At 54.7% G+C, this 24,707-nt stretch overlaps 1 protein-coding gene across 3 annotated transcripts in view; it reads left to right on the top strand.

Moving 5' to 3' along the window:
- The first annotated feature begins 536 nt into the window (after window positions 1–536).
- POLRMT (RNA polymerase mitochondrial) overlaps window positions 537–24,707 on the top strand; it is a 34,019-nt gene continuing 9,848 nt past the window's right edge. For 2 of the 3 annotated variants that reach the window (XR_014709683.1, XM_084614791.1), the window contains exons 1-12: window positions 537–647; window positions 2,606–2,698; window positions 3,739–4,511; window positions 6,620–6,750; window positions 12,537–12,723; window positions 13,691–13,840; window positions 14,678–14,839; window positions 15,224–15,394; window positions 16,495–16,728; window positions 19,103–19,891; window positions 20,926–21,048; window positions 24,515–24,637. Coding sequence is in view for 2 of the 3 variants with exons in the window: in XM_084614791.1 (XP_084470917.1) it covers window positions 581–647; window positions 2,606–2,698; window positions 3,739–4,511; window positions 6,620–6,750; window positions 12,537–12,723; window positions 13,691–13,840; window positions 14,678–14,839; window positions 15,224–15,394; window positions 16,495–16,728; window positions 19,103–19,891; window positions 20,926–21,048; window positions 24,515–24,637 (3,003 nt within the window). In the remaining variant the exon portion in view is untranslated. The remainder of the gene's footprint in view (window positions 648–2,605; window positions 2,699–3,738; window positions 4,512–6,619; window positions 6,751–12,536; window positions 12,724–13,690; window positions 13,841–14,677; window positions 14,840–15,223; window positions 15,395–16,494; window positions 16,729–19,102; window positions 19,892–20,925; window positions 21,049–24,514; window positions 24,638–24,707) is intronic. The other variant, XM_084614792.1, reaches the window with a different exon arrangement.

Raw genomic sequence — 24,707 nt, 5'->3', positions numbered from 1 at the left:
CCTCTTCCCTTCTCACTAATGGAACTACAACCCCGGATTTGAACCGAAGCGACCTGCCGAGGGTGCCCGGCGCGACCGCGGGCCGGCCGGGGAGGGTGAGAGCGAAACGAATCAGAGGAGGAGCAGCCCGGGCCGAGGAGGAGGGCGGCTGAGGGGGAGAGGGCAGGATAGCAAGCACGAACCGTGACTGCCCTGCGAGCAGCACCAGCCATGCCAGGAGCTCTCAAAGCCCCAGGAGGACACAGGGGCAGAGGAGGGCAGGCAGCAGCAGCTGCCATGGCAGAGGGTCACAGGCAGTGCCCTGCGCTCCCAGCGCAGGCCACCAGAGGGCGCCAAAGGGCGGCCCCCGACCCTGCACTGCATCCCGGGAGTTGGAGTCGCCAGCGCCGGAGACAGCCCCGCCTGGTCTGTGCCGCGGCGCGGTGCACGCCGGGACATGTAGTTCCGCGGTGCCCGGGGGTGGGGTCGGGCGGTGAACTACAGCCCCCGGCGGGCGGTGCGGCCGGCGCGTGCGCGGTGGAGCCGGCGGCGAGGAGCGGAGGGACGGAGGGAGGGATGGCGGCCTAGCGTGGCCCGGGGCATGTGGCGGGTGCTGAGGCTGCGGGCGGCGCTGCTGGGCCGGGGCCCGGGCTGGCTGCGGGGCCCAGGTAATGGCGGGTCCACACGGAGCGGGGGGGCCGAACCCCCCCGCGCCCCCTCCCCCCCCAACGGGCCCGGGGCCGGGGGGGGAGCTGAACCCCCCGCGCCCCCTCCCCCCCCAACGGGCCCGGGGCCGGGGGGGAGCTGAACCCCCCGCGCCCCCTCCCCCCCCAACGGGCCCGGGGCCGGGGGGGGAGCTGAACCCCCCGCGCCCCCTCCCCCCCCAACGGGCCCGGGGCCGGGGGGGGAGCTGAACCCCCCTGCGCCCCCTTCCCCCCCAACGGGCCCGGGGCCGGGGGGGGAGCTGAACCCCCCGCGCCCCCTCCCCCCCCAACGGGCCCGGGGCCGGGGGTGGGAGCTGAACCCCCCGCGCCCCCTCCCCCGCTAACGGGCCCGGGGCCGGGGGGGGGAGCTGAACCCCCCGCGCCCCCTCCCCCCCAACGGGCCCGGGGCCGGGGGTGGGAGCTGAACCCCCCGCGCCCCCTCCCCCCCCAACGGGCCCGGGGCCGGGGGTGGGAGCTGAACCCCCCGCGCCCCCTCCCCCGCTAACGGGCCCGGGGCCGGGGGGGGGAGCTGAACCCCCCGCGCCCCCTCCCCCCCAACGGGCCCGGGGCCGGGGGTGGGAGCTGAACCCCCCGCGCCCCCTCCCCCCCCAACGGGCCCGGGGCCGGGGGTGGGAGCTGAACCCCCCGCGCCCCCTCCCCCGCTAACGGGCCCGGGGCCGGGGGGGGGAGCTGAACCCCCCGCGCCCCCTCCCCCCCAACGGGCACGGGGCCGGGGGGGGAGCTGAACCCCCCGCGCCCCCTCCCCCCCCAACGGGCACGGGGCCGGAGGGGGGAGCTGAACCCCCCGCGCCCCCTCCCCCCCAACGGGCACGGGGCCGGGGGGGGAGCTGAATCCCCCGCGCCCCCTCCCCCGCTAACGGGCACGGGGCCGGGGGGGGGAGCTGAACCCCCCGCGCCCCCTCCCCCCCCAATGGGCACGGGGCCGGGGGGGGGAGCTGAACCCCCCGCGCCCCCTCCCCCCCCAACGGGCACGGGGCCGGGGGGGGAGCTGAACCCCCCGCGCCCCCTCCCCCCCCAACGGGCACGGGGCCGGGGGGGGAGCTGAACCCCCCGCGCCCCCTCCCCCCCCAACGGGCACGGGGCCGGGGGGGGGAGCTGAACCCCCCGCGCCCCCTCCCCCCCCAACGGGCACGGGGCCGGGGGGGGGAGCTGAACCCCCCGCGCCCCCTCCCCCCCTAACGGGCACGGGGCGGGGGGGGGAGCTGAACCCCCCGCGCCCCCTCCCCCCCAACGGGCACGGGGCTGGGCGGGGAGCTGAACCCCCCGCGCCCCCTCCCCCCCCAACGGGCACGGGGCCGGGGGGGGGAGCTGAACCCCCCGCGCCTCCTCCCCCGCTAACGGGCACGGGGCCGGGGGGGGGCTGAGCCCCCTCTCTCCCAGCAGTGCGGTGAAGGTGTGTTCCCAAATCCCAGGTATAGAAGACAATGGGGGCCCCTGAGCCTTTCCCCGTTGCCCCTGCACAGCACCGGGGGGCGGGGGGGGGAATCCCCTCGTTGATAGCCATGCTGGGGACGGGGTGTGTGATCTACTCCTCGGGGGCGGGTAGTTGTCAGTCTCCTTTGCACAGTCCCCATAATGGGGAAGGGGCTCCCCTTCCTCTGAAGCAGTAGGGTCCTTTGGGGAGCAGCCCTGGAGGCTGGTTCTCCACTCGGCTGCTGCAGCTGCTGTCCCGTCCCTGTGCTGCTGAGGCTTCTCGATGCCCAGTGGGGCACGTGCATGGACCAGGGGGGCCTCCATGTGCGTGTGTCCGAGCTGTGCCTCCATCCAGCCATGTTCGAAGGGGCGTACAGGGAATCACTGAAATGCTGGGCGGGAAGGGACCCCCAGAGGTCATCTCGTGGGCAGAGCAGTGACTCCATCCATCTCTTCCACCTCGCCCTCATTGTCCCTTTTCGCTGCAGGAAGATGGACCATGATGAGAAATTACTCCTCAGCCAGCGCAAAGGAGGAGGCCAGGAGGAGAGGCGCCTGTGGGAGGGCTGAGCTGCTGGAGGGTAAGTCGGAAATGCGGGGGAGAACCAAAGGCATCTGTTCCCATAAGAGTTCCCCCCCCCCCCCTTCCCTCTCCCAGAGCAGTTTGGGTTTCCTGGTGAGTGGGGTTTATGTGCAGACCTGTAGCTTGGGGGAAAATGCCCCTGTGGCAGTGGGAAGGATCCTTCAGCCAACTCCGCCTGCTGGCCGGCCCATACGTTGATGTCAGGTTGGAGGTGTGCTACGTTGCAGGGGTTCTCAGCCTCTTCCCTGCTGTGACCCCAAGTTACAGTGGGGCAAAGTTGGGGAGCCCTCCCATCTAGCCGTAAGGAGGGGGAGGGTGGTTGCAAATGCTCCTCGTAGTGCAGTGGTTCCCAACTGCATGATACGGCGAACCACCAACTGCATTTGGTCTTTTTTTTGTGACCCACCATTACTTATATGCAGCCCCAGCCTTGCAACCCTAATCCTGGCCTGGTGTGGAGGGGAGCCCCCAGGGTGGAGGTTGGAGTTGGAGAGCAAACCTGCCCCTCATTCCCCCTCTGCTTCTCCCACAGCAGCAGCTGCGGGGCTGGGCCTGGCTCCCTGCTCCAGGCATCCTGACCTGGCATGGGGGGTTGTGGTGCCGCTCAGGTTTGGCCTAGCCCCGCAGGCCAAGAGCTGCCACTGCAGGGTGAGTGCAAGGCGGGCTTGCCTAAGTCAGGGCCCAGTGATGGATTAATCTGGCTCTGGATGTGGCAACCTTCTAGCCACCCCCCTGGTAAGGCAGGACCCACTGCTGGGAAACACCGCTCTAGGGGGTCAAGGCTATCTGCCTTTGCCCACTGGGGCACCTTGGCCAAGGCACTTTCCTTCAGTGGGAGTTGGGGATCACACTCGCCTCACCGAGGTGGGGAGGGATAACTCACTCGTGTCAAAGAAGAGTGTCAAGCTAAGAAGCTGGGGTGTGTGGGGAGCGACGAGATGCTTGATTGGTGAGGGAGGGACATGGATGGAAGTCTGTCTGCAGTGACCATGTTCCCTTTAATTCCCTGTTCGCTCTCTGGCGTGTTTTCTCTGGCAGTGCTGGAGGCTCGCGTCAAGCAGCTCCAGGCTGATAACGTCTCGGAGGTGACAGTCGACCGTGTGGACGTTGCCCCGCTGCGGAAGAGCAGCTTCCAGCGTCCTGCACCAAGCCCAGCAGGGAAGGACCCTGCTCCGAAAGTCAGGGATGGGGGCGTCTCCTCTTCCAGGGGCCCGTCCCAGCCCAGCCGCTGGGTTGAAAAGCTGAAAAAGGAGAAATGGATCAAGCATAAGAGACAGTTGAAGCTGGAGCAGAAATTCTCTTCGGCTGCCTCACCCCCTGGTGCAGAACGAACTAGCACGCCAGTCTTGGAGCCATGCAAGGATGCTGGAGCCAAAGAAAGCCAAGGCCGGGCCAAAGCCATTCCCCCAAAGGGAGGGACAAATCCAAAGGTATCCGGCAAATCCAAGACCTTGCGTGAAAGCCCCAGGGCTGCGGTGGCTCCTGCCCGGGGCCCTCCCAAGCTGGGCTCCCCTGCCAGCCCCTGTGCTGAGCAGGGATATGAATGCAGCAGACTGGAGGAATTGCCCGAGATAGGGGAGCTAGAAGGGCCGAAGGTGCAGTGGGAACCCAGGCCGCGGCTGGAAGACAAGGAGGGCAACAAGTATGGGAGCATTCAGCTCCTCATCATGTCCTTCCTGGAGAGCTGCCTCTTCCTCCGCCAGCCCGAGAGGGCCCAGCAGTGCCTGATGTTCTACCACCGCTCCCATGCCAGGAGGAAGCTGCTGGGCATCAAGATGTATGACATCCTCGTGCACGGCTGGGCTAAAAAGGTACCTTATCCCGGTAACCCAGGCTGGTGTGATGGGGGCGCTCCTCCTACAGTGGCCGCAGCACACAGATGTTTGAGCTAATGGCGCAAGCTGTAGCTGCCAGCTTTTAGATCCGGAGGTCCCAGGTTCGATCCCTGCAGGGAGCCCAGCCCGGGCATGATTGCATCTCATTTCAGCACGCACCCTTGAGCCAGGCCCACGCGTCTGTTTTGAACGGGAGATGGCGTGTTTCTCAGGGTGGAGTTTTCTGAGCCATTTGATCATATTAATTCATTATTGAAATGGTGCAATCAGGGGGGATTGATTTAAATCATCAAGTGGGAAGCCTCGATTTAAATCATCGATTTTAATCAACTTTTCTGTTTGTACTTCAGTTATTTTCTAAAGAAAGGTGCGTTCTCATTGGTTGATATAACCATTAAAACATTCTAATTGAGAACAAAATAAGAGCCTTGACGCTAGATTTAGTACATCTTTTTGCTACCTAGGTGGGTACGCTATAATGATATACGTTTATCTAATCAATTATATCACATATTTTCAGATTCTTATTAATTAATTGTATGTTTTTAGTATGTTAGAAAAGTGATCCATTGCTTATTTACTAGATAATCAACTTTTTGCTGATGATTTGTGTCAAGCTGCATTAGGATGATAACTGAAATTTAATTAAACACACACAACAGCATATCAAATTTATTTTCATTAAACAAAACAAGCCCTTAATACAGGATATGACTTATTGTGCCATATTTTTAAAGCTTGACCAAAAACGTTAGATGTTTCCCCCCTACTTTTTTCTTTATATAGAAAAGCAGCCTTTCACTCAAAATTTCTGATAGAGGCTCATGGATTTAGCATATTTATTTCCTATTTAAATATTTTAAGAGATTATAATAAGTTCAGGCCTTAACATATTTTGTATTAAATTCAGATTTAATTTTAAACAGGTTTATTTTTAAAAAGAAAACAATTTAAATAGCAAAATCAAAAAAATTCAACAGACTCCAATGAGAGACTGCTGAATTGGAATTAATTTGCAAACTGGACACAATTAACTTAGGCTTGAATAGAGACTGGGAGTGGATGGGTCATTACACAAAGTAAAACTATTTCCCCATGTTTACGCCCCCCCCCCAGCCCACTGTTCCTCAGATGTTCTTGTCAACTCCTGGAAATGGCCCACCTTGATTATCACCCCCCCCCCCCCGCTCTCCTGCTGGTAATAGCTCACCTTAAGTGAAAGAAAAGGAGGACTTGTGGCACCTTAGAGACGAACCAATTTATTTGAGCATAAGCTTTCGTGAGCTACAGCTCACTTCATCGGATGCATCGGATGAAGTGAGCTGTAGCTCACGAAAGCTTATGCTCAAATAAATTGGTTCGTCTCTAAGGTGCCACAAGTACTCCTTTTCTTTTTGCGAATACAGACTAACACGGCTGCTACTCTGAAACCTGTCGTTTAGACAGTTGACAAGAAGGTGTGAGGGTACGTAACTTAAGGAAATAGATTCAGTCTGTGTAATGACCCAGCCGCTCCCAGTCTCTATTCAAACCCAAGTTAATGGTATCTAGTTTGCATATTAATTCAAGCTCAGCAGTTTCTCGTTGGAGTCTGTTTTTGAAGCTTTTCTGTTGCAAAATCGGCACCCTTAGGTCTTTTACTGAGTGGCCACAGAGGTTGAAGTGTTCCGGAATTTAGCCCTGATGGGAAGGAGCGGCTTGCCAGCTGTGGGAACTGGGTCCTTGGTGCTGGTACAGCATGGGGAGTGGCAGATTGCGTGCCTCCCACACACAGCCACTCAATGTGTCTCAGCTCTGGCTGGACTGGAAGGCGTGAGGGGGAACAGGGGCTCCAATGCCCTTTCAGTCTGTCACCACTGGGGCCAGAATGAGGCCAGTTGGGATGGTGGTTTGTGGGTTGCTGCCAGTTGTAATGCCCACTGGGACTAGTCTGAGACCCACCACACTTGGCTCATGCAGGGCCCCTCGGAGCCATTCGATGGTGGAACCATTCAGTGCCTGGGTTCAGAACAAATCAGGTTTAATCTGGAAGAGAAATGGAGGGGCTTGGAGCTTGAATTGATCCCTCTCCCTTCTCTTCTCAGGGCTCCTTGAACCAGATTGGCCGGCTCTTCTTCATGCTGGAGGAAGCTGGCCTGAAGCCCAATCTCAGCTGCTACGCAGCCGCTCTGGAGTGCCTGGGCCGCGCTCGAGCCCCCGCCACGGTCATCCAAAGGTAACTGGCCGGGTGTGCCCGGCGTGCTATGTAAATAACAACACTGCCTCTCCCTTTTCCACTGCTTCCCCTGGCTCGCTAACGGCTCGGGGAGCTGCGTGGGATGAGTGGGGGAGGCCTGCCTTCTCTGTGGAAATGCAGATTTCGGGGTTGTAGCGAGCTGCGCTGTGGGGTTCCCATTGAACCAGTGGGCATGGGCGGGCTGGGACATGTCCTCCCAACCTGCCGCGGGGGGACGTGCAGCTCCGTATCTCACAGTGCGGCACTGAACGGGAAGCAGAGCGCGGTGGCAGTGGGATGGGACGTTGTGCAGGTGCTCAGGAGGGGAGCCAAGAGAAGGAGGCACACAAATCCTAGCACGGACTAATACAGGGGCTTGAGAACAGTCTCTCTGGAGCTGCTGGGGGATGGGAGGTTGGAAAGCAGTGAGCCTCTGCAAACAGCTGGATCTCCCGCCCTCCATGCATTCATGGGCAGCTCCGTAGACTCCACTCAGAGCCTCTGCCTCTGGGATGAGCCGCTGTCCTGCTGGGTCTGTCTAGGTGCATTCCTCCAGGGCTTTCTCTAGTTAAAGTCTCTTGTTAGCCATGTCTCGGCAGGTGAGGGTGACCCTGCCATCTCCCCCGGTTGCTGCTCCACCATCTCTCAATGGCATTTGTGTGCTCTTTCTCCTGGTTGCTATGGATCGGTGCCAGAAGCTGTTGTTAGCCCCAGGATATCAGTCCTCGGGATGACGGGCGTGGCTTAACAAGGATTCGTGGTTGAAAATTAGTATGTGGGAAGCACTGGATATGAGTCAAGGCAGCACGAAAGAGCTCTTAAAAATAATAAATAGTGTTTTTTTATTAAAAGAGTCTGAATCCAGGTGAATTTCTGTGGCGGGATGTCTGTCACCTGCCTCAAAATGGGGCCGTTGATAGTTTCCTTGCAGTTCTCTTTGCATGCTTCTTGTGACTCAGTGACTTTATGGCAGTCTGTATGTTCTTGGCCATCTTGCGTGTGGCAGACGCCTCTTGTTAACTTGTCCTGGGTCACCTGTTCAGAGCTCAATTGTGTTGATTTCTTGCCTGCACAAATCTATAAAAACATTTGCATGTCCCTTTGCCTCTGATCATGTCCTTCCCCTCCTTCTCCCCCCCAAAAAAGATTCAGAATGGACCATCCTGTATTCAGGACTGTGTGGTTTAATGGGTAGAGTTTAATGGACTGGAGACGTGGCTTCTATTCCCAGCTCTACCACTGAGCTGCTGGATGGCCTTGTTCCATCTAACATCTCTTGTCTATTTAGACTGTAAGCGCTTTGGGGCAGGGACTGTCTCAACTCTGGGTCTGTAGGGTGCCTAGTGTGATAGAAGCCCCAACCAAGATCAGGGCCCTAGGTGCTACTGTAATACAGGTAGTAATTAGATATTTCCAGTGTACCTTTTGTGGATCACTCGCTGTAGTGGGGTGTTTATTGGCCAGCTTTGGAGAAAAGAGGTCACAGTGACTTGCACTGGTGTAAAATCTTCCATCATGGAGGATCCCAAAGTGCCTACAGTCTTTACGTACAGCGCCACTGAAATGCAATCACTTCTGGGGAGGAGTGTGGCAGCCAGGTGCACAACACGCTGCACTGGGAGGAGTTTTGGCAAAGGGTGCTGATGTAAAATGCCTTGGGATCTTTCCTGCTCTCACAGGACAAGGCAGGACCTCAGTTTTCCAGGTGATTGGCTTCACTTGCAGTCAGAGTTGAGGTTAGGACAGGGAACACGCCGCAGTTCTCCCAGCAGCACCATTCATCCACCGTTCATCAGCCTCTGCAATGAGCTTGCCTGTCCTCGCTCAAGGTCAGCTGTCTACAAATCTCCCTGCCTGTCATGTGCTGTGTAATGCTTGGGGGGCCACCAGATGGCACTCTGAGCCTGCAGCTTTGTCTGCACTCTGCCTTGCTGGTGTCCCAGAAATCTTGGTGGCTTTAAATTGTGGCTCTCAGACTCCAGGATTGTAGCTACTATGAGCAGCAGTGACTGTTTAACCTTGGGAGCCGAAGGGCTCCGTGTACGGGAGAGATTCTGATGCCAGGGCTCTGGGTGGCTGCAGAAGAATCCCCAGGCATGGCAGCACGGGAATGGAGATGGTTCTAACCCAAACCACTGGGTTCGCCTCCTTAAGTCTATGCAGCAGCTGGCTTTTATTCAGTATTGTGGTGGCCTGAGTTATGCCCACAGCACCCCCAGGCTATTGTCCAGATAGCTCGATGGTAAACCCACAGTCCGACCTGCTCTGCATGAGCATCAAAGATCCCACGGTGCTTATGAAAGAATAGTATCCAGTGTGCTGGTTGGCTGCTGCTTTCCACCCCAGAGCAGGCTGCCTTTCAGCACCCTCTATGCAAGCACTTGCCTCTGCCCTTCTAACAGGCATGGGAGGAGCTGAGCCTAGGGCTGCAACATGGATATCCAAGTAGCTTCCCTTTGTCCCTCCCCTTTGATCTCATGACTCCATTGCAACCCAACCTCATGGGTTTGGAATAGGCTGAAATTCCCTGGCCCTCGGTCACACTGACAGCTGTCCCACTGCCATCCTTCAGTTACACGCTCTCTGCCCTCTACCAGATGCCACCCGTCTGCAGCGTGGCTGGGAGCGAGCTCTGACGAGATGTGATACGAGGCATGTGTTGGAAGCAGGCTCCAAGGTAACAGTGGGATTTGCCTGCTTTGCTGTTAGAGTAGGAGAAGGATCCTCCAAGGGAGGAAGGGGCATATTCAACTCAAGCCCTTGGTCCTTTAACTCCATTTTCCAGCCTCTGCTACTTCAGAATGACAGGTGGATGCATGAGTTTGGAGGTGATGAGACCTAGAGATTTTGGGGCTTCAGTTCTCTCTCCTCCCAAGCTTGCAGTTGGCCCTGTAACCCCACTAGGTCAGGCTGTGACTTCGTTGCATCTCTCCGGCTAATCAGGGTTAGGACTTGCTTGGGAGACCCTGCGAGAAAAATCCAGAGCACTGCAGGAAATGGTGCTAGTTCACTAGGAGACGCGCTGCCCATGGAGCCAGTGGCACCTGGCTTTGCAGCTTGCGAGGTCTCCTGTCAGATGGGACATAAAACCCAGGACCTGACTGCTCGTGTGATCTTGAATGGTCAGAGCAGGTGTGTTAGCCCCAGTCGATTTCCGACATGGGTACATGAGCTGTGCCTCTGCCTGGCTTCAGATCCACTGTCCACCTCTTGTGCTAGGCTGCTGTATGCCGTTAAACAACTGGCGTGCCCCAACACAGCAGCTGGATTTCAGTAATTGGTGATGTATCTCTTCACTTACGTAGGGCTGAATCCTGGGCCAGTGGGATTGTAGGTGTGGGGCACCTCTCAAGGTTTGACCCCTCATAGGTTTCCAAAGTGCCTTGTGGACAGTGCTGGGTAAACCAACACAGCAGAGCTGGAATGTGCTTGGCAAGGGCGGTGGGTCCTGCTGCAGGGACGAAGCCCCATGCATGGCAATCAGGCCTTCGTATTTCCAGGCAGCATCCCGAAGCTTCGCCGTAGGAGCTAGGTCTCTCTGCTCAGCTCTTCACGCATGGAACATGAAGGTTAGGGTGGATGCAGAGCAGGGACAGTAATGGATGTCATAGAATCATAGAATATCAGGGTTGGAAGGGACCTCAGGAGGTCATCTAGTCCAACCCTCTGCTCAAAGCAGGACCAATCCCCAACTAAATCATCCCAGCCAGGGCTTTGTCAAGCCTGACCTTAAAAACTTCTAAGGAAGGAGATTCCACCACCTCCCTAGGTAACACATTCCAGTGTTTCACCGCCCTCTTAGTGAAAAAGTTTCCTAATGTCCAACCTAAACCTCCCCCACTGCAACTTGAGACCATTACTCCTTGTTCTGTCACCAGCTACCACTGAGAACAGTCTAGATCCATCCTCTTTGGAACCCCCTTTCAGGTAGTTGAAAGCAGCTATCAAATCCCCCCTCATTCTTCTCTTCCGCAGACTAAACAATCCCAGTTCCCTCAGCCTCTCCTCATAAGTCATGTGTTCCAGACCCCTAATCATTTTTGTTGCCCTCCACTGGACGCTTTCCAATTTTTCCACATCCTTCTTGTAGCGTGGGGCCCAAAACTGGACACAGTACTCCAGATGAGGCCTCACCAATGTCGAATAGAGGGGAACGATCACGTCCCTCGATCTGCTGGCAATGCCCCTACTTATACATCCCAAAATGCCATTGGCCTTCTTGGCAACAAGGGCACACTGTTGACTCATATCCAACTTCTCGTCCACTGTAACCCCTAGGTCCTTTTCTGCAGAACTGCTGCCGAGCCATTCGGTCCCTAGTCTGTAGCGGTGCATGGGATTCTTCCGTCCTAAGTGCAGGACTCTGCACTTGTCCTTGTTGAACCTCATCAGATTTCTTTTGGCCCAATCCTCTAATTTGTCTAGGTCCCTCTGTATCCTATCCCTACCCTCCAGCATATCTACCGCTCCTCCCAGTTTAGTGTCATCTGCAAACTTGCTGAGGGTGCAATCCACACCATCCTCCAGATCATTTATGAAGATATTGAACAAAATCGGCCCCAGGACCAACCCTTGGGGCACTCCACTTGATACCGGCTGCCAATTAGACATGGAGCCATTGATCGCTACCCGTTGAGCCCGAAAATCTAGCCAACTTTCTATCCACCTTACAGTCCATTCATCCAGGCCATACTACTTTAACTTGCTGGCAAGAATACTGTGGGAGACCGTGTCAAAAGCTTTGCTAAAGTCAAGGAACAACATGTCCACCGCTTTTCCCTCATCCAGAGCCAGTTGTCTCTTCATAGAAGGCCCTATCCACTCTGAGACCTGTCTGTCGTTCAGCTGGCATTTAGCCAGCCCCCGCCCCCCTCCCATTTAGCTGCATGGGTAAGACCAGGGGGTCATGATCCCCCGCAGTGCCTGGTCCTGACCCCACCTCTCCCAGGCTGAGAACCCCTGGGACAGTCTCCCATGGGTTGCACAATAGAAACTAGTTCATTTCAAACCCTCTTTGGCTCCCGCTCCCTCTGTTAACTGAAGGCATTTTGCAGGTCCCGTTTGAAAGGCTCCCCGTGGACTACGCCGGCGCTGCCTGGGGGAGCTGGCACTGGCCAGCCAAGCTGAGGCCCTGCCCCAAAGAGCCCATGGCTGGGGCACTGCAGCACAGATCATTGGGACGGGGTGTCTGTGGCGTGAGGCTTCCTGGTTCACTTGGGAGTTCGGAGGCCTTTGGAAAGGGCAGAGGGGTGCATGGGATAGAGCCAGCTGTCTGGGGTGGCATGAGAGAAGGGCAAGGGATTACTGTGTCAGCAAAGCCGCCCTCCTCTTCTGGCCAGGCAGTGCGTCAAACCCATTCTATGTAGCTGCCCTCAAAAGCCTGTCAGCTCCTGCCCCTGGTCTGTAGGTCTGGGCAGCGTGGCAGCTGCAAGCCTGGTAGCAAGTGACAGAGAGGTTCCAGCTCCAGTGCCCTGTCTCGGTAGGTGTCTGCATTTCTCGGTGGCCAGTGTCTCCCGTTGTGCTGGCTGACCCCTGATTGTGCTTGGGAGGAGGAGAGGCTACAGCAGACCTGGTCCAGAGGGACTGTTCCACTGGGGCTCCCCAAGGTGGGACTTGCTCTGATCCACCCGGTTCCTTTCTTCTCCTCTCTGGTGTGCATCTTGCTTTGTCTCTGGTTCCCTGTTTGTACCATCACTTGTCCCGTACCTAAACATTTATCCTTTTCCTGGGTAGATATTCCCTCCCTCTCCTCTGTCCCCCGTGCTGATCCATACCTATCTCCCCAGATGTGTGCAGCAGCTGGAAGAGGATGGTTTCCACCTGGACGAGCTCTTCAAAGACACGGTCTACGAGGAGGATGAGCGGGAGATGGTGCTGAAGGCTGTCAGGATAATCAAGCCCAACTTTCAGCCGCTGTCTCTGCCCCACTCAGAAATCTGCACTTCTCCTTTGCTCCGGGATTTCTACTCCAAGGTAAAGAGGGGCTGCTGGGCGCCCGTGCCCGGGGATCCTGCAGGGCTAATGACACTTTCCCTCCTTGGGATAGGCTATTTGGGGCACGGAGCCCTTGTTATTGGGGTGATTGTCACAGAACTGGTTGCATGGACCACGAGCCCCTTGAGTGAACCAGCAGTGTGAATGGCACTGAGCACACACACATGAGTCCTTCCAGCATCCCCGAGAGGCAGAGCCAGCTTTAGAGATGGGGAGAAAGGAGCTGGGAGTATAAGTGACTTGGCCAAGGCCAGAGAGGGAGGCCTGTGTCAGAACTGGGATGAGAATTCTCATATTCCTGGCTCCTAATCCTGTGATCAGTCCCATTCTGCCATGCTAAGAGCTGGGGTTTGGTCCCTCCTGCATGTCTGCTAGCTGGCGGTTTGGCTCCCAAGGTGCCTAGGTTGAGAGCCATGGAAAATGGGGCCTTATGTCTTAGGAGGGGGGGAATCCACTGCCCAAAACAGCTGGGAGTTGTGCCCACGCCAGGTGTGTAGGGTGCTACCTCGTTGCTGGAAATAAAGCTGGCAAAGGCATGGAAGCATGACATATGACTGCAGCCTCTGTGTAGCCATCAATCAATCGCAGCATTTTCATACAGGGTCTCTTCTAGTTTGGCCAAGCGCACGGAAAGGGGAGAGGCTGCGTGGGGCCAGCCCCCTGGCAGCTCCCTTGTTCTGCTCATGAGGTTGGGATTCATAATTGACAGGAGTGGCTAATGATGACCCTCATCTCGCTATCAGCCCTGCTGAGGAGGCTGTGTGGGTGCTAGCCTGGGACCAGGATTTAGTGCCTTGCTCTGCCACAAGTCACTAGGGGTCTCTGTGCCTCAGGTCTGTAAATGAGGGAACTATTTACACCTGGGAGCGTCCAGCCGCTGAGTGACGGAAGCACCCGAACGCGCTGTACCTGAATCCAAGCACTCACCACCTCTGTCTTCCTGCAGGAAAAGCCGGTCTCCTACCCCAAGCTGGACTTCTCGGTGCGCGAGCTGCGGGAACGCTTCCAGCATCAGCTGGAGATGGAGGCTTCCAACACCATAACCATCAGCTCTGTGGAGTCGGCCAAGCCCCTGACGGAGCAAGCCATCAAAGCGGTAAAGCCTGGCGCTCGGTGGAGCTAACGCAGGCGTTGTCCTTGCCCCCCTCTTAGAGCAAGGGTTGTAATCGGAGTTCGGGTTGCTCTGTAGAAGACGTGCTTCTGGCTCGGCCAGCTGCATGTGGGAATCGTTGGGGGTGTTATGCAGGAGGTCAGACTAGGCGATCAGCGTGAGCCTTGTGGCTGGAGATCCCTGGCTATCCAGCGAAGTGCTGCTGGAGCCTTAAGCCCAAACCGTGCTGGGGTATACAGCAATACTGGAAAGTCAGTAAATACCCACAATTCAAAGCTAAAGAACCTCACTAAAAACAAGCAGGGGACTACATCCCCCCCGGGTGTAACCCCCTGCTCCACTAGGTTGGGTTTGTGAATGGCTCGCTCTGGATTATCTGTGGGTGTTCCATGCAATAACTGATGCCCTAGGGATAGGGGAGTCGAAGCTGTTCTGTGCACTGTGTAAACAGAATGCCCAGCTGAGAGAATGCAGAGATTGAAGGCTGGAGGATCCCTTTGCTTGGGGAGTGCCCCCTGCTGGTGCATTCGGGGAAACGCTTCCTCAACTCGCTGACTCTATGGAGCTGCTGGTGGTTGCATTGGAGGACAAGAGAATTAGAGAAAACGTAGCCAGAGGCAGGCAGTGAGAGAGAGGAGGTGGCAGCGAAGTTCTGGCCCTGATACTTGGAAAGGGGGTGAGAGCCTGGTGTGGATCTCTAGAGACCAGTGGAATGGGGAAGCCCACCGGCAAACTCCTGTGCCCTCTGTTAGCCCACACCTGCCTCTGCGCTCTCACCGTGCGATCGCTGAGCAGCTGACCGCCTTGTTTGCCTGTGTGCAGCGGGAGCTGTTGACCACGCTGCGCTCTGAGTGGCGGAAGTCCCTCCTCCAGACCCTGCGGGAGTCTAAGATCCACATGGCGAACAGGAGGTCCTGGCAGATGAGCCTCTATCCCTACCTGTGCTTGCTGGAGGACGAGGAGTACGTGGACATCATGCTGCAGGTAAGACGCCTTCCCCGGCCCCATTAGGCCACTGTGCAGGAACAGAAGAGTCTCGATGCCACTGAGTGCCCCCGTGGCCGATGAATCAGGCTTGCAGCTGTGCCGTGGGGCACTGTCATGGGGGAATTTGCATCTGGGCCTGCAGAATCAGAGCTTGTGCTGTGAGCCTGGACTAGGTATTAGATCAGGGCCACGTTTGCGCCATGTGCTGAGTAGCAAGCCCATGATCTCTCCCAGCTGCTCCTTCACCCTGATCTTGGCTGTGTCCTGCTGCCTTTTGTCTGTCACACTCTCCCTTTGCTGTAGTGAGCCTGGGTGGTGCCTTTAACGCCCTGATTGATTTGCCCTTCTCCCCTAAGACCCTTGCTGCCTCCCCCTTTTCAGAGCCTCTCCAGCCTCCCTCCCCAAGGAGAGTCCCTGCTGGTTTTAGCTAAAGAGCTGGGCACCAAGATCTACAACAAATATGCCGTCCGGAAGAAATTGCGCAGCCGCCTGGTGGAGAAGATCCGGAAGATCTATGACGAGTACGTCCAGCTGCTGGCGAAGGATGCCCAGGTAGGCCTGTCTTAGCTCCCTGCCCCAAGGGTGAGGGGTCCCCCAGGCTGGTGGGCCGTGGCGGCTGGGTGTGATAGAGACAAGGGCAGATGTAGCTTCCATGACCTGGACCCGGGGGCTTGTCTCAGGCTCTCCAGGCGATCTGCCCCAATAAATGCAAGCAGCTCTTTGCGGGGAAGCAGCCTGGGCAGCAGAGTGCTTCCTGTGGGGGCAAAGGGCTGAGTCTCTGTCTGCAGGATGCAGGCTTGTCAGGCTTTGGTGTCCTGAGTACTGCTCCCACAACACCTAAGATGTTCGGGATTTTCCAGAGGCTTTGGGGTTTGCTGTCAGACTAACGCTCCCCACTGCAGGACTCTCGACAGCTGAGAGCTGGAGGAGTCCTTGACCTAGGACTCGGTAGGTTGGAGGCTGTCTCCCAGAGACTGCGGGGTCTGGAGGGCAGACTCTGCTTCTGCAAACGTCCAGGGCTTGTATCCTGGGAGGACATCTCGGGAACTGCACTTTCCGGAGAAGAGGCCACGAGAGCTAACGAAACCACTAGCCTGTCTGGTGTGCCTGCCAGACTCTTCCCACCCAGAATGAGCTGTGCTGGCAGAGTCGGAAGAGTCGCTCGGGCACTGATTGCCCAAGCTAGATCTTGCTCTGGCTCAGGAGTGACCCTGGGTTTGTACAGCATAAGCGCTGCTGGTGAAATTGGCTCTCCAAGCCATGTATATGAGTGGGAGGTGCAGATCTGGAAAGGCGAGTGTCGTTGCAGGTCCTGCTGGAGGTGGGCTGGCAGAAGCTGCTTGCAGGAAGGCGGCCCCTTTCCTGTCTGCACTGACCATGCCTGTGTGTTTTTGCTCCTCAGCTATCCCTCCTGTTAACATTTACACACAGCATGGCTGTCCTGTGGGTGTGAAGGGGGAGGAACGCTCCTCGGCATGGCTTGCAGACACAGCGCGTGTCCTCAGCTGCCCCTCTCCAGAAGGCCCCCAGTCCCTAGAGGCAGCCCAGAGGATAATCTGACCCAAATTCCAGACAGCTCAGTCAGCCCCAATTAATCTCTCGAGAGAAATAATTGCTGCTCACGCTGGGCCGTTTTCCTCCTACTTCCTCAGCTGGATAGTTACCTGCCACGGGAGTACTGGGAGAAGCTGGAGGCTAGCTCGGGGTCCTCCCTGCTCAGCAAGGACTGCACCTGGCCTCACATCCTGATGGTGCAGCTGGGCACTCACATGGTGGAGCTCCTCGTGCAAGTGATCAAGGTGCAGAGCAACATCCTGAACCCCAGCTTGGAGGTGAAACTCATCCCTGTCCTGTATCACGTCTACTCCTTCCGCAGCAGCCGGCAGGTAAGGGCCCCGGGGCGGGGAGGGGTCTGTAACCAGGCATCTGGACCCTCCATCAGAACAAACCTGCTAGATCATCAGGTCTGGCCTTCTGCCAGCGCCAGGTGTGGTCCCCCCATCCCTCTGGGGAGGCATCGCTATTAAACTGAACATAAGAACAGCCATACTGGGTCAGACCAATGGTCCATCTAGCCCAGTATCCAATGCCAGGTGCTTCAGAGGGAATGAAGAGGCAACCATCAAGTGATCCATCCCCTGTCATCCACTCCTGGCAAACAGTGGCTAGGGACGCTCAGAGCAGGGTGTTACATCCCTGCCCATCCTTACTAATACCTGTTGATGGACTTCTCCATGAAATTATCTAGTTCTTTTTTTAACCCTGTTATAGTTTTGGCCTTCACAGCATCCTCTGGCAAGGAGTTCCACAGGTTGACTGTGCGTCGTGTGAAGAAAAACTTCTTTTGTTTGTTTTAAACCTGCTGCCTATTAATTTCATTGGGTGACCCCTGGTTCTTGTGTTATGTGAAGGAGTAAGTAATGTTTCCTTATTCACTTTCTCCACATCAGTCAAGATTTTATTAGACCTCTATCATATCTCCCCTTAGTCATTTCTTTTCCAAGCTGAAAAGTCCCCGTCTTTTTAATCTCTTCTCATACAGAAGCTGTTCCATACCCCTAATCATTTTTGTTGCCCTTCTCTGTATCTTTTCCAATTCCAATATATCTTTTTTTGAAATCTGCGCACAGAATTCAAGGAATTGGCGAACCATGGATTTATATAGAGGCATTATATTTTCTGTCTTGTTCTCTATCCCTTTCCTAATGGTTCCTAACGTTCTGTTAGTGTTTTTGACTACCACTGCACACTGAGCAGATGTTTTCAGAGAACTATCCACGGTGACTCCTAGATCTCTTTCTTGAGTGGTCACAGCGAATTTAGACCCCATCATTTTGTGTGTGCAGTTGGGATTATGTTTTCCAATATGCATTAATCAATATTGAATTTCATCTGCCATTTTGTTACCCAGTCACCCAGTTTTCTGAAGAGTTACAAAGGGATCTCCCAATCAGCTTTGGACTTGACTATCTTGAGTAATTTTACCACCTCACTGTTTACCCCTCTTTCCAGATGTTTTAGGAATATGTTGAACAGTACTGGTTCCAGGACAGACCCCTGGGGAACCCCACTACTTACCTCTCTCCATTCTGAAACTGACCATTTATTCCTACCCTCTGTTTCCCATCTTTTAACCAGTTACTGATCCATGAGAGGGACCTTCCCTCTTATCCCATGACTGCTTACTCTCTGAAAGTCTCTTAAATACACTGTATCACCCTTGTCCACATATTTGTTGACCTCCTCAAAGAATTCGAATAGATTGGTGAGGCATGATTTTCCTTTACAAAAAACATGTTGACTCTTCCCCAACAAATCATGTTCATCTATTTCTCTGTTCTCTACTATAGTTTCATCCAATTTCCCTGAAGTCAGGCTTACCGGCCTGTCAGTGCCAGGATCGTCTCTGGAACCTTTTAAAACAATTGACGTCACATTAGCTATCCTCCAGGCATTGGGTACAGAAGCTGATTTAAATGATAGGTTACATAACGCAGTTAGTAGTTCTGCAATTTCATGTTTGAGTTCCTTCAGGGCTCTTGGGTGAATCCCATCTGGTCCTGGTGACTTATTATTTTTTAATTTATCAGTTTGTTCCAAGACCTCCTCCAGCGACACCTCAGTCTGGAATGCCTCATACCAGCAAAGGGCTATGGTCAGGCACATGTCATCTTAGTTCTAGTTCCTTTCCTTCCTCTTCCCAGCTGCCCTGACGTGTGTGTGTGCCCATTGTGTGACTTGCATGCATGCTCTGTTCCACTAACCAAAAAACTTCCTCCTCTTCCTTCCCTCCCCCCTATTCAGTTCCTGGCACACCCCACAGCCTCCCCAGAAGGACAGAGGGTCATAAACTGCCCCCCACGGTTCAGACACCCAGACCCGCTCCAGCTGGGACACCCGTCTTGGCCTCGCCAGCTCCAGGGTGTTCAGCAGCTTCTGCTCCTGCAGCCCCACTCCCGCGTAGCTGTGATCCTTGCTCATGTGCTGTGGGTTAAATGGATCAGCAGGTTTAGGGCAGCCATGTAGGTTGAATGAACTAGAGTCTGTCAGTTTGTCTGGCTCCGAAACGGGGGCGCTGGGGTGAGAGGCCCCTTTTCCCAGCAGCGAGCGAAGTGAAGCCGCAATGCAGCGTTACAGTAACTTTGCATTGTGCTGCCTGCCTGGACTCTCTTTGAACCCAGTCTGAAGGGAGTTGTAGCCTCCTGTGTCGCTCCCTGTCTCCCCGCAGAGCTTCACCCTTCTTTAATTCTACCCCCCCAGATCGGGTTTATAAAGCCCCATCCGATCCTCACCCAGATCCTGTCAAATGCTGCCGAGACCACATTGACTTTCGACTCCTTTGTCATGCCCATGCTGTGCCCCCCGCTGCCATGGACCTCGCCACACTTCGGGGCCTACATCCTCCTCCCCACCAAGCTGATGCGCTGCGTGGAGGGGGCCATCCAGCACCAGCTCCTGCTGGAGGAGTGTCCTCGCAGCAACCTGCACTCAGTCCTGGATGCCTTGAACCAGCTGGGCAACTGCCCCTGGAAGATCAACCAGCCCGTGCTGGATATCATCATCTCCATCTTCAACGCCAAGGGCAGTGAGAAGCTGGACGTCCCACCGCCCATGTCGGAGGCCCCCAATCCATCCATGGCCCTCCACATGGGGCCCAGCACTCCCTGGAGCAAGTCATCCCTGAAACGTGAGCTGACGCAGTGCAGGAAGAAGACGGCGGAAATGTACAGCCTGCGGATGGACGCCCTCTACAAGCTCTCCATAGCCAACCACATGAGGGATAAGGTGTTCTGGTTCCCCCACAACATGGACTTCCGGGGCAGGACCTACCCCTGCCCGCCCTACTTCAACCACTTGGGCAGCGACATCACCCGGGCCATTCTGCTGTTCGCGGAGGGAAAGCCACTGGGGGCGCGTGGCCTTGACTGGCTCAAGATCCACCTTATTAACCTGACGGGGCTGAAGAAGAAGAACTCTCTGCGGGAGAGGCTGGCCTATGCCAACGAGATAATGGAGTTGATCCTGGACTCTGCTGACAACCCCCTGACGGTATGTAGCCGGGGTGGTCTCTCTGGCTTTAGAGGGAGCCCAGAACAAGCCTGGCACTGCTAGCCCTCAGGGAGAGGCATCAGGAGCTAAGCGATAAAGCGGTAGCCTGGAATCCAGGACCTCTCGAGGCTGCTCTCAGCTCAGGTCCACATTACAAGCTTGTGCGGGCAGAGCTGCGTCGGTCAGAGGTGCAAAGAGCTGTGATTTCCTGACCAACCCAGCTGTGCCCACAAAAGCCCCAGTGTAGACACAGTTATACCGGCAGATCTGTGCTGTTACTGGGGTGGCTTGTTTCGCTCAGTGGGGCTGGAATAAACTCTGCTGGCAGTAGTGCAGGTTTGCTGGTAGAAGCTGTGTTCGCACTAGGAGCGCTTGGCTGGTATTGTATGTGGCATCGCTACCCTGGCAAAGTGCCCCTAATATAGACGTGGCCTCGGGGTCCTGTGAGAGAGGATCTTGACCTGTGCCCAGAGTGGTAGCCGGTGGGTGCCTGCCCACCCTGGGTGGCTTTATTAATATTCCAGTAGCACCCTGGGGTCCCAGTCCAGATTTTGCTAGGCCTAGTGAGAGACAGGCACTGCCCTGAAGCTCTTCCAATCTAAATACAGACAACAGGAAGGGTTGAAGAGGGATACTGAGGCTGAGACCAGGTCTACACTAGAAACTTTTGCTGGTATAATAGTGTTAGTTAGGGGTGTGATCGGCAACATTTTTATACTGGCAAAAGCCTTCATGTCAATGCGGTTATACCGGCAAAAGGTGGTACTGCCTGTTTCGTTTGGGGAGCCGGAATACGGTCTACCAGCAAAGCCCGTTTTTGCTGCTAGAAGCTGCGTTTCCGCTAGGAGGTGCTGCCGATACAGCTGTACCGGCAAACCTTTTCTAGAGTAGACTAGCCCGCCGAGGGCTGGAGCGACTTGCCGGAGGTTGTGCCTCAGGTCAGTGGCCCCTGGTTCTGACGCAGTTCAGTACCCAGGGACTCTTCTGCTCTAGTGCTGAGATGCTCTTCCCTCCCCTCCTGTCCCTCTGCCCAGGGCAGGAAGTGGTGGATGGACACCGATGAACCCTGGCAGGCCTTGGCGTGCTGCATGGAGATAGCCAAGGCTTTGAGATCACCAGACCCCACAGCCTACATCTCGCACTTCCCCATTCATCAGGTAAGGGGCCCCATGACTGTGACTGTTGGATTCCTCCTGCATGGGGCAGAGAGCTTGGGGAGCTAACAGAAACTCCGGGGGGAGAGGACAGAGGGATGTGGGAGACTCTGGGTCTCAGGGGTACAAAGGCTGTTGGAACTGCAGTGGTGCTTGGGTTCGACCTGTAAGCAAACAGAACCTAATTCGCTCCCCTGGCAAGGACCAGGCCACTGTCAAGTGCTTCTTGTTCCAGGGTATGGACAGGAAGGATCAGCGTGCACAAATCCCTGGTCTTTTCCTCATTAGCTGCCGGGCCTGTTATCTGGATATTTATATGGCTGCCATCCCCATAGTATCTAAACCTCTCCCAAGGATCTGTAGATTCAGTCTCACTACACACTCCTGCGGACTAGGGAAGCATCACTAACTATGCTGTGCAGATGGGGAAACTGAGTCACAAATCTGAAGTGACTCACCCACGAGTTTGTAGCAGAGCTCGGAATTGAATCCAGCCTGACCCTGTGTTGCTTTGAATCAGACAGGCTTGCTGCAGATAGCGGTCGTGGCTGCAGTCTCTGAAAGGCACTGCAATTACTTGGTATATGCCCCTCGGGCGGGGGATCTCTCCTGCTCTGTAGCCAGAGGGCTTATGTCAGCTGTTCCGTGTCCTTGCTCATCTGGTCTGAGGGCTGGAGCAGAGCAGCTCTGCTGGCTGGAAGGATGAAAGCCTGACTCTGGATGAGGGCAGAGATGGTTCCTGTTGCGCTAGATGACGTGAGTCCAAGTGCTTTGTGCTCACAGCAAGGCCAGGCCCCAACCGGGCAGTGGAAGCAGAATAACCCTGCGCTTGGTCTACTCACGCTGCCTCCTCGCTAGCGGGAGCTGCCCTTACCATCCAGAGAGGCGCTGCAGTGGAAAGGCTCAGTTGCTCTCATTAACCTTAGGCCAGTCCTTTTGCCCTGCTCCGTTCCACAGCCTGAGTGCACCAGTCAGTGGCCTGTGTCGTCAGAGGATACTGGGTCATTAGCATTTCCCTGCAAAAGGGTCTGTGTTTCTCCCCTTAGAGGCTGGATGGCCCTAATGGGAGCAGGGAGAGCACGTGTCAGAAACTAACCCTAATGACTCAGATCTCATTGAATGGGGATGGGGGCAGAATGGAAAATCAAAGATCAAGCAGAGGTGCCGGGAGTCACCTAACAGCTGACCCATCAACCTCCCATTGACAGAAGCAGTTCTAACGTGGGGGCAGGGCTGCCATGGGCCTGTGGATCCCACCTCACATGTCTGCGAGGCTGCAGGTGCCCCAGGTGGGATGGGGTGGTCCTTTCTCTGGATGGCTTCAGTCCCCCCGAATATAGACGCTGTAGCAGGAATGGTGGGAGGTATTGAGCATCAAGGCCTCTGCAGTTCAAAGTGTGTGTTGCAGGGTGGATTGATTGAAATTACCAGGTGGAAAGTCTCAATTTAAGTCATCAATTTGAATTCACTTTTCTTTTTCTAAAAAAGAGGTGCATTCTCATTGGTTGAGATAACCATTAAAATGTGTTGATTTACAGCTGAACAGAGCCTTTTCATTGGATTTGGTACATCTGTTTTCTGCCTGGGAGGGACTGCTAGAAAAATGTACATTTATTTAAGCAATTATACAGCTTAACATTTTCAGATTCTTATTAATTGAACATTTTTAATATGTTAGAAAACGGGGAATAATACATTGCTTAGTTACTAGGTAATTAACTTTTTCCTCATGATTTGTGTCAAGCTGTCTTACGATAGTAACTGGAATGTAACAAAACACACAGCAACACATAAACATTAACACCCTTAAATGTTTTGGACACACAAACTTCTCTTATCAAAACATGTTTCAGATTTTCAACAGAATGGTTTATTAAACAGAGGGATTAACCACAGTCAGTGAACTAAACTGATTATTTCAGGTCAGCCTGGGAACATTTTCAAATAAGCCTAAATGAAAGTGACTGGAGCTTAAATTCTTACTTGCCTAAGTCTCTTGAAAATGAGACAGTCTCCCAAGTTACTTAGGTGGATCTTTTGTGCCATGTTTATAAAGCTTGACTTCAGAAGTTAGATGTTAGAAGTTAGATTTCGTTGGTGATTGGTGCTGCTTTGAGCAGGCGGTTGGACTAGGTGACCTCCTGTGGTCCCTTCCAACCCTGATATTCTATAATTCTATGTTTATTGCCCTGATTCTTTCTTTCAACGCAACGTTTTTGATAGAGGCTCATGCATTCAGCATGTTTTTTGTTATTTAAATGTTTTAAGAGATTATAATAAGTTTAGGCCTTAACATATTTTGTATTAAATTCAGATTTCATTTTAAACAGATTTACGTTTTTAAAGAAAATGTTGTCATTGTTTAAATAAAATAAGACGAGTCTGATTTAAATTAAAAAAAAATCTATTTTAAAAATGTTGTTGTCAAAAACATAAATTTTTATCCACCCTGCCATCTTGCATTTTAACCACTCCCCACACCCCCCATTCATGCCAGGCCCGTTTTTGCCCGTGTTGTCCCAGGCTCACCTAGGTCCTCTGGCAGCTGTCAATCCAACTGTTGTGGGAGATTACTCAGTGGCGAGCATCTGCAAAGGAGGCCTGATACCTGTCTGGTCGCCTAGACTGCAGTGCCATGCTTGGGACAGGTCAATGTTGGGTTTGGTAAGGGTAAGGGCCCAACCAAAACCCTCAGAGCTGAACACCTCAGAGTTTAGAGAGAGCTGAGATCTGGAGCAAAACTCTGGCTCAGATGCCTCTTTGGTTACAGGAAGGTTTTCCAAGCAACAGAGGAGAGGCAGCCTGGCACAGTGGCTAGAGCACTGGTCTGGGAGTCAGGAACCCTGGTTTCTATCCCAGGCACTACCACTGACGTGTTGTGTGACCTTGGGCAATTCCCTGCCCTTCTCTGGGTCGGTCTTCCCTCCCACCCTTTTTGTGTCTTATCTACTTCAATTGTAAGCTCTTCTGGGCAGCCTCTTACCATGTTTGTACAGCACCTAGCGCAGTGTTGCTCCTATAATACAAACAATACAGAATAATAATTAACATGTTTCCATTCTTTTCTTTTTTTTTTTTTTAAATTCCAGTGAAAACTTTCTGTGGGGGTAGAGAGAGGGGCTGATTTTTATAAACGTCCCATGCCATGTTTGCAACTCAGTCATTGCAGCATTGGGCTAGTGCTTGAGACTCGGACAGTGACACGGATGGGAGGTGAAAGGGAAACCAATGAGTCCTTTGTCCCTGCTGGAAAAAGTAAAAAAGCCAAAACGGTGCAAAGTCAGCATTAAAAATTCTTCTGTCCTGAGCAGTTTCCAGCGACATTGGTGAGGGCATGAAAAAGTCAGTGGGAATGGGGTGCCTAACTCCCTTAGGCTTCACTGAAAATCCCAGCCTTGGTTTTTAACCAAGCAATGCTCCTTTAAATGGCCAGGCTCTCAGTCCCACCCTTTGTTCTTCCTGCTCCTAGGACGGCTCTTGCAACGGGCTGCAGCACTACGCCGCACTGGGGCGCGACGTCATCGGCGCCACCTCGGTCAACCTGATACCATGTGACATCCCCCAGGACGTGTACAGCGGAGTGGCCCAGCAGGTGGGACAGAGCCGATAACCCTGGCAGGTCCCTACGGTTCACCCCTCTGCTCAGACCCACCGTGGAGCTG

Source organism: Lepidochelys olivacea, assembly GCF_965140295.1.
Source record: "Lepidochelys olivacea isolate rLepOli2 genome assembly, chromosome: 25".
NCBI lineage: Eukaryota > Metazoa > Chordata > Testudines > Cheloniidae > Lepidochelys > Lepidochelys olivacea.
The sequence above is the reverse complement of the archived record's forward strand: the minus strand, read 5'-3'. Positions and strand labels throughout refer to the sequence as shown.